At 41.1% G+C, this 8987-nt stretch overlaps 1 protein-coding gene across 3 annotated transcripts in view; it reads right to left on the bottom strand.

The window, feature by feature from the left end:
- The window catches only part of PRMT9 (protein arginine methyltransferase 9), a 47230-nt gene that overhangs the window by 5638 nt on the left and 32605 nt on the right, over positions 1 to 8987 (bottom strand). For 2 of the 3 annotated variants that reach the window (XM_039479204.2, XM_039479205.2), the window contains 2 exons: positions 4966 to 5119; positions 112 to 234 (listed from right to left, as the gene is read on the bottom strand). In XM_039479204.2, coding sequence (XP_039335138.2) covers positions 112 to 234; positions 4966 to 5119 — 277 coding nt within the window. The remainder of the gene's footprint in view (positions 1 to 111; positions 235 to 4965; positions 5120 to 8987) is intronic. The other variant, XR_012516989.1, reaches the window with a different exon arrangement.

The raw sequence follows: 8987 nt of genomic DNA, 5'->3' as shown, positions 1-8987 counted from the left end.
TATTTAGAAAGTAAGATTTAAATCTTTAAAGCAGCTAAAACTATGTATACAAAGTATTACCTAATTTAATTATTCTAAACATAACAAAATCATTTTTTGTGTTGTACTTACCTTTACTTCTCTGTTAGAGGTGTTCAAATATGGAGTCATTAAATCTAGTCTTAAGAGTTCCACTGGCTTGCTTAAAGGTATACAGGGCAATGAGGATAGGTCCAAAAATACACGTACAGGTACCTAAAGAAAGTATAAATTTTTCACTTTCACTTGTTTTGTAGTCAGAGCTCAAGCTTTTCACTTTTACGCATTCCTTTTGTGGTCAGGGCTTGCTTTGACACTTGGCTCAGTATGATAGATTACTTTTTACATTACCTCCTTTATACTCCCCCATCAAGCTAAGGCTGGCTTTCATTGTTGCAGTACAGAAAGAATGAACAAACCAAGGTTTAGACAGGTTAGATAATTTGCTGTGGTTTCCATTAGCTGCAGATCTTTCATTTGGATGAAAGCAGATTAAATTTTTACTTAAGCCAAACAGCTCTAAAATTAAGTCAAAGATTTGCTTATGAAATAATACTACAATACTAAATGAATTGTTTCAGAAATGACGCCAGATTCAATCAAACAATAGTGAATGTCATTTGGAAAATAATTTTATTTCTAAAAGGCAGTGGTTTTCAATCTTGGCTGCAAATTAAAATCACCTGGGAAGGTTTTTAAAAGCCCAAATGTTCAGGCCACCCCTCAAATCATCTGGAGTTAGGATCCACAGACGTTTCCAATGTACAAAGTTGAGAATCACTGTTAAGTGTTCTATCAAGTTTAGTAGCAATGGAATGCTACTATTAATACTAATAATTTTTAATCTCATCATTTGAAACAGAAAGGAAACTGTCATTTAAAAAAACACTTTTCTTTGAGTAAGGCGAAATAGGACACAGACACAGTCACCTCTCCCTGGGCATCCTTGAAAGCATAAAACCTTTCTTTCCCATAAAAACTCAACAGTGACCCCACGCCATTTCTAAGACTCCTCATTATGCCTTTTCTTTCTATTTTTACATCAAACACCAAAAGAAGCCCTAGACTATGCCACCTCTTATCACCTGCCTCCTAATCCCCACACTGCTGAACCCATACCTCGTAGTTGGCCCCAACTTTTCTCTCACACTAACTTTACTGGCCCACTCCTGTCTTTTTTTTTTTTTTTTTTTTTTTTTTGACAGAGTCTCACTACGTTGCCCAGGCTGGAGTGCAGTGGTGGGATGGATCACTGCTCACTGCACCCTTCGCCCCCTGGGCTCAAGTGATCCTCCTACCTCAGCCTCCCAAGTAGCTAGGACTACAGGTGCCCACCTCCACATCTGGCTAATTTTTATATTTTTTGTAGAGACGGGCTTTTGCCATGTTGTCCAGGCTGGTCTGAACTCCTGGACTCAAGCATTCTGCCCTCCTTCGCCTCTCAAAGTGCTAGGACTATAGGCATGAGCCACCATGCCTGGCCCTTCTGTCATGTTTGCTAGCTCCTTCTATATAACCAATCTAGAGCTCGTAACTTTCAGTTCTCTAGAGTTCAGTTCCCAGCCCTCTTTATCTACATGCCCCCCCATGGTATTTCATCCAGTCTTAAGGCCTTAAATACCAGCTACATGCTGCTAAGTGCCAAATTTAAATCTTCAGCCCAGAGCTTTCTCTGAATTTTTACCCAATTGCTCAGTGACCACAGCTACACACAAAGCCTGATCCTACTTTGCCTAGTAACTCATAAATGGAACCATTCTTCCAGGTGCTTTCACCTAAAAAAAAAAAAAAAAAAAAAAAAAAATGGGAGTCCTCCTTCATAGCCCACATCCAACCTATCAAAAATTCTACCTTTATTTTCGGAGACAAGGTCTTGCAGTTGCCCAGACTGTAGTGCAGTGGCACAACCTTAGCTCACAGCAGCCTCAGCCTCTTGGGCTCAAGCAGTCCTCCCACCCCAGCCTTCCAAGTAGCTGGGACGAGAGGGGCATACCACCATGCCCAGCTAATTTCTGTAATTGAGACACAGTCTCACTTTGTTGCCCAGGCTGGTCTTGAACTACTGGGCTCAAGCAATCCTCCCACCTCAGCCTCCCAAAGAGCTGGGAATGCAGGCATGAGCCACCGCACCCAGCCCTACCTTTAAAATATATCTAGGATCTGACCATTTTGCAACACTTTCACTACTACTACTCCAGTCAAAGCCACTGACACCTCTCATCTGGACTACTACAATAATTTAATGCCTTTGCCTGGTCTCACCAGTGTTTTATTCCTAACACAGCAACCATAGCAATCATAAGCAAACATAAGTCACATCATGCCAAGCCTCTGTTCAATACCTTCCAGTTGTTTACTACCCTTTTCAGAGCAAAAACCAAAGTCCTCACAATGGCCAGAAGATCTCCATCTGGCCCCTAATACTCTGCATCTCTCATCACTCTCCCTCTTGGTGTCTTCTCAGGATTTCTGATATGCCAATCATGATCTTGCCTCAGGCTGTTTACAGTTGCTGATCCTTTGTGTGATTGCTTCCTTACTTCTTTCAAGTCTCTTTTAACTATCACTTACCCATGAGTCCTTTCCTTAGGTGTAACCTACAGAAAATAGTATATCCCATACTCCAAACTCCCTTAGCGTGCTTTATGTATAAGCACTTCTCACTGTCTATCACAGCAGTCTTTTTACTTATCATCTCTTCCAATGCAAATAAATGCTAAATCCATGAGTGCAGAACTTCTCTTTTTAATTTCATAGCCATATTCCCAAAATCTAAAATGTACATGTAGTATTCAGTAAATTTATTAAATGAATATAGTTGTTTTCTGTTAAAACTTTTCATTTTGTTTCATTGGTTCAGTCAGTTGTCTATAATAGTCAGATAATCATCATATTAAAGGAGAGGAGACAATAACATCTGTGAAAATGAGTGAATGGTCTATAAAATGTAAAACTGCCAGGAAAGATTATGGAGCTTCTGGAGATGAGAGGTCATCAGCTGAAGTGAGACTCCAGTTGCAGAGGCCAGCTGTAGCAGTACTAGTGTAGAATGCAGAGTTGTGTTTAACAAAGGTAGGGTTTTTTTTTTTTTTTGGAGACGTAGTTTCGCTCTTGTTACCCAGGCTGGAGTGCAATGGCACGATCTCGGCTCACCGCAACCTCTGCCTCCTGGGTTCAAGCAATTCTCCTGCCTCAGCCTCCTGAGTAGCTGGGATTACAGGCACACACCACCATGCCCAGCTAATTTTTTGTATTTTTAGTAGAGACGGGGTTTCACCTTGTTGACCAGGATGGTCTCGATCTCTCGACCTTGTGATCCACCCGCCTCAGCCTCCCAAAGTGCTGGGATTACAGGCTTGAGCCACCGCGCCCGGCCCAACAAAGGTAGGGTTTTTTAAGGCCAATAGAAAAACTAAAGAGAATTTTATTTTTAAATTACATAAATAGTTATATAAAAAATATAGTCCATGGAAATTAAGCTGTTCAGGGAAAAGAGGATATGAGCTAGAAGTACAATGAAAAGATGGCAGGATCAATATATTGTAAATTCTGGCAGAATCAAAAAAACTGCTGATGTCACGATCAAGAGTAAATGAGGCAGAAAGATAGGAGATGGTGTTCTGGGACCATACAAAGAAATAAACTTCTCAACCCTCTGGTAATTGTATTCTCTATTAAACCCTTCAAAAAACTGAGATTAAACAAACTGTAAAACCACAGTTTGTCAGCCCTGAAAAACATTTCTCAACTAATTTATATTTGTTCAGCAGGTATTGCTCATGGGAGACCTAAAAGTTAGCTATAACTTCTTTAATTCTGTACTCACCATCTAACTTCCCAAAATTCTGTTTCGGCTTACGTGACCGATCCCACCTCCTTACTATCTCAGTCTCCTACCCCAAACTTCTTCCCTAACCTTCCATCCACTCCTACTATTTTGTATTCTATTGCTAGTGGTCTGTGCCAGTTTCGGCTCATTTCTAAATCTTTTTTGTTGTTGTCGTTGTTGAGACAAGGTCTGGCTCTTATCACCCAGGCTGGAGTGCAGTGGTGTGGTTTCAGCTCACCACAACCTCCACCTCCCAGGCTCAAGCAGTTCTACCTCAGCCCCGCAAGTAGCTGGGACTACAGGCATGCACCCCCACGCCCAGATAATTACTGTATTTTTCGTAAAGACAGGGTTTCCCCATGTTGCCCAGGCTCATCTCAAACTTGCAAGCTCAAGCAATCTGCCCTGCCTTTGCCTCTCAAAGTGCCAGGACTACAGGCATGAGCCACCATGCCTGGCCCATTTCTAAATCTTGACTCGGTATTTCTGAAACAGAGACTAATCCCTTTGCCTTGAGCTCTGTTTTCCTAGCCTCCTGTATTCCTGCTCTCTGCAGTCTGTCTAGAATCTGAGTATTACCTGTTGATACTTATCAGCTACCAGCCTGAGGTCTCAAGGTAAGGGTTCAAGTTTAGAACATAGATCTTTTTTGGACAAAGACCACTCTTTTTCATAAGATTAAAACCTAGGATCCTTCTTCCATTTATAACAGTGATTCAGAGGAGTATCTATAAACTTTTTTATTTTTTTGAGATGCAGTCTCGCTGTCATCCATGCTGGAGTGCAGCGGCATAATCTCGACTCACTGCAGCTCCTCCCTCCTGAGTTCAAGCGATTCTCCCGCCTCAGTCTCCAGAGTAGCTGGGATTGCAGGTGCGCACCACCACACCCAGCTAATTTTTTTTGTATTTTTAGTAGAGGTGGGATTTCACCATGTTGGCCAGGTTGGTCTTGAACTCCTGACCTCAAGTGATCCACCTGCCTTGCCCTCCCAAAGTGCTGGGATTCTTAGTTACTTAATTATTTTAATCCAGCTAAACACAGTGACTAAAACTAAAAAGAGAGCAGAGGTAAACTGTGGATAACAACATCCTGGTTGAACCTCTCTAAACACTTACCTGAAACTGGTTAATAAAAGGTGCTATATTTAATCCAAGAGTACGTTCTGTTCCTTGAACAGCATTCTCCTCTAGGAGTGTCTGTGATTCCACAAGCAACCCAAACATCAGCACATACTGTGGAAAGATCTTGCCTCCAGATTGTAGTAAACACCTAAAGAAAAATATATATATATTAAAAAGCTTTTGGGGCTGGGCCATGGTGGCTCATGCCTGTAATTCCAACACTTTAGGAGGCCAAGGTCGATGCATCACTTCAGCCCAGGAGTTCAAGACCAGACCGGGCAACATGGCAAAACCTCATCTCTACAAAAGATACAAAAACTAGCCAAACATGGTGGCATGGACTTGTAGTCCCAGCTACTTGGGAGGCTGAGGCAGGAGAATTGCTTGAACCCAATAGGTGGCAGGTCCAGTGAGCCAAGATCCCACCACTGCACTACAGCCTGGGTGGCAAAGTGAGACTTTGTCTAAAAAAAAAAAAAAAAAAAAAAAACCCTTTTTAATCCCCTACATTTTATAAACATCAGTAACCAAGAATCACGATAAATCAGTAAAGAGCTACAGATTACATGTAGCCTAATGGACTTTTCTGTTATTCATGGCTGGTATTTCAAAATGGTAAATCACTAGAAATAACTTCCCAACTCAAAGTGACTACTGATCAATGAAAGAGAAAAATGATCAGTTAGCTATTTAAATGGACATACGTCTTTAGATCAAGGAAAGAGTCATCAATGGATGCTAAAACTAGTAGGTCAAAGTTTGATTAGGAAAATATCCTTTTATAGTCTCAAAGTATCACCCCTCACAAATGACTTTATCGCAAAGGGGGGAAACAGTTAACTTACTGAATGGAGAAATGTGTGGATAAAACTTAAACCATGTGATTATATTAACATCAAAAATAATGGGACAGGCTGGGCACAGTGGCTGATGCCTGTAATCCCAACACTTTGGGAGGCCAAGGTGAAAGGACTGCTTGAGTCCAGGACTTCAAGACCAACCTGGGCAATATAGCAAGACCCCTCTCTACAAATAAACTAGCCAGGTGTGGTGGTGCACACCTGTAGTTCCAGCTACTCAAGAGGCTGAGGTGGGAGGATCCTTTAAGCCCAGGAGGTACACACTGCAATAAGCAGTGACTGCCCCACTAGAGAGACATGAAAACTAAATGTAATAAATGATACTGGATTGGATTCCAGACCAGGTACAAAAAGCTACAGAGGATATTATTGTGACAACTGGTGAAATTTGGGTAAGATTTATAGCTTAGAATAACAGTATTGTGTCCCTGTAAATTTCCTGATTTTAATAATTGATTATATAAGTACAGTGATTATATATGTGAATGTCCTATGAATTCCAAGGACATCCACATTATATCTATGGTTAAGGGAAAGAACCTGAAATGTTTTTTCCTGAATAATTTAGGAAATGTGGAAAAATATCTAGTAGTTTGTGAATCTGAATGCAAGGTATATGGTAAGTTCTTTGTATTATTCTTTAATCCAAAGGCTTGGAAATTATTTTAAAAGGTTAAACACTCCAAATGCAAAAAAAAAAAGTCCAAATACTCTAGTACTCAAGGAGAGTGAGCGAGTCAAGGGTTAACAAAATCCTTTCTCTTTCCACAGTTGACATTGGGGTTGCCCGCTCTTTCCCTGAAAATCTTTTAAGAATGGAATGTCAGCTGTGTTTATCAGCAACACCGATTATGGTATTTAAAAAAAAAAAAAAAAAAAGCCTCTTAATAGGTAGACTATATCTGGACAGAGAAAGCCACGAACAAAGGATAAATTCCTGATGGGAACCCATACTACATGTGGGCTTCCCTGAGAGTGGGGTAACTTGTAACCAGGTGTTCATATTGCTAGGCCATGGAAGCTGTGCCTATGGGAGAACAGTTGCTATATGAAGCGAAGGGCTCTTAAGCCAAGGTGGCTTCCAATACCTACCTATGTAGTCTTATTTCCTCACACCTGGGCTATGTGCTAGGTGGGAGGGGAGAGAAGGATCCACCAACTGACATCCAATGAAACAGAGGTGGAGGATACTTTAAATCAAGTAATTATTTTCATTTGCCGCATTTACAATCAAATGTCAAATCTATATTTTTACTGAATAGTCTAAGCTTGTTTCTACTTGAATTTCTAGAACAGGATACTAAGCAGGTGAACTTTACATTATCATACGTATCTTCACAGTAAGTTTTTACTCCTAAAATAAATCTTTAGAGTAAGAATTCACTTCTAAAAATACAGAACTAAACATTTCACCTACACATTGATCTTAAAAAGTAATTCGGGCCGGGCGCGGTGGCTCACACCTGTAATCCCAGCACTTTAGGAGGCCGAGGCGGGTGGATCACGAGGTCAAGAGATCGAGACCATCCTGGTCAACATGGTGAAACCTCGTCTCTACTAAAAATACAAAAAATTAGCTGGGCATGGTGGGGCGTGCCTGTAATCCCAGCTGCTCAGGAGGCTGAGGCAGGAGAATTGCCTGAACCCAGGAGGCAGAGGTTGCGGTGAGCCGAGATCGCGCCATTGCACTCCAGCCTGGATAACAAGAGTGAAACTCCATCTCAAAAAAAAGAAAGTAATTTATATATGTTTCTAAAATTATATAGTATGTAGTCTCCCTAAATAGATCATTAAAACTTAGACAAACAAAGCTATAAAACACTCCATTCCTCAAAACTACTTTGGCATTACTGCCCCAGTTGCTCCTATAGATAACTATTACAGAATGGTAACCACTAGAAAATCTCTCTTCACTCACTAAATGTAACAACATGAGCAGTACTGTAAAAACGTAAGATTGGTCTTTGAGATATTTTCAGACTCAACTGCTCCTGTGACTCCCACCCAGAAACTGACTCAGTGCAGGAAGACTGTTTTTGACACCCCTATGATTTCATCACCAACCAATCAGCAGTATCCATTCCCTAGCCCCCAATCCAGCAAATTATCTTTAAAAACTAGTCTCTGAGTTCTCAGGGAGGTAGATTTGAAAAACATCTCCCATTCTTCTGCTTGGCTGCCTTGTGATCATTAAACTCTTTTTTTTTTTTTTTTTTTTTGAGATGGAGTCACTCTGTTACCCAGGCTGGAATGCAGTGGTGCAATCTTGGCTCACTGAAACCTCTGCCTCTCAGGTTCAGGCAATTCTCCTGCCTCAGCCTCCTGAGCAGCTGGGATTACAGGTGCATGTCACCATGCCCAGCTAATTTTTGTATTTTTAGTAGAGATGTAGTTTCACCATGTTGGCTAGGGTAGTCTCAAACTCCTGACCTCAAGTGATCCACCCATGTCAGCCTCCCAAAGTGCTAGGATTACAATCATGAGCCCACATAAACTCGTTCTCTACTGCAACTCCTGCTGTTCCTACTGAATTGGCTTTCTGGGCAGTGGGCAAGAAGAGCCTATCAGGCTATAACAAATAAAGGGTTCCCCAAATATCCTCTCTGAGTTCAATAATCTGCCAGAATGGCTCACAGAACTCAGAAAAACACTTTACTTATATTTACTTATTTTTTACAAAGGAAGCAACTCAGGAATAGCCAAATATAACGTATACATAGGGCAACAGACGCTATAAGGGTGATTCAGTCTCACATGAATGCCCCTAGTTCAGATGCCGATTTTAAGTCCTGGACTTTGAGTAATACTGATCATCTATAAATCTGAAATGACCTTTGCAAAAATTATGGCAGTGAAAGAAAACTAACATGGCTCACTCCATTTTGCTTCTAACCTCACAAACTGGCTGTCCCAAACACAGGGTAAGCTAACTATGGGAGGAATTTTATAGTTTAACTTTATTTTTATTTATTTATTTATTTTTTTTGAGATGGAGTTTCGCTCTTGTTACCCAGGCTGGAGTGCAATGGCGCGATCTCGGCTCACCGCAACCTCCGCCTCCTGGGTTCAGGCAATTCTCCTGCCTCAGCCTCCTGAGTAGCTGGGATTACAGGCACGTGCCACCATGCCCAGCTAATTTTTTGTATTTTTAGTAGA

This window comes from Saimiri boliviensis, chromosome 3 (genome assembly GCF_048565385.1).
Source record: "Saimiri boliviensis isolate mSaiBol1 chromosome 3, mSaiBol1.pri, whole genome shotgun sequence".
Lineage (NCBI taxonomy): Eukaryota > Metazoa > Chordata > Mammalia > Primates > Cebidae > Saimiri > Saimiri boliviensis.
Note: the sequence above shows the minus strand (reverse complement) of the source record. Positions and strands in the feature narration are given on the sequence as shown.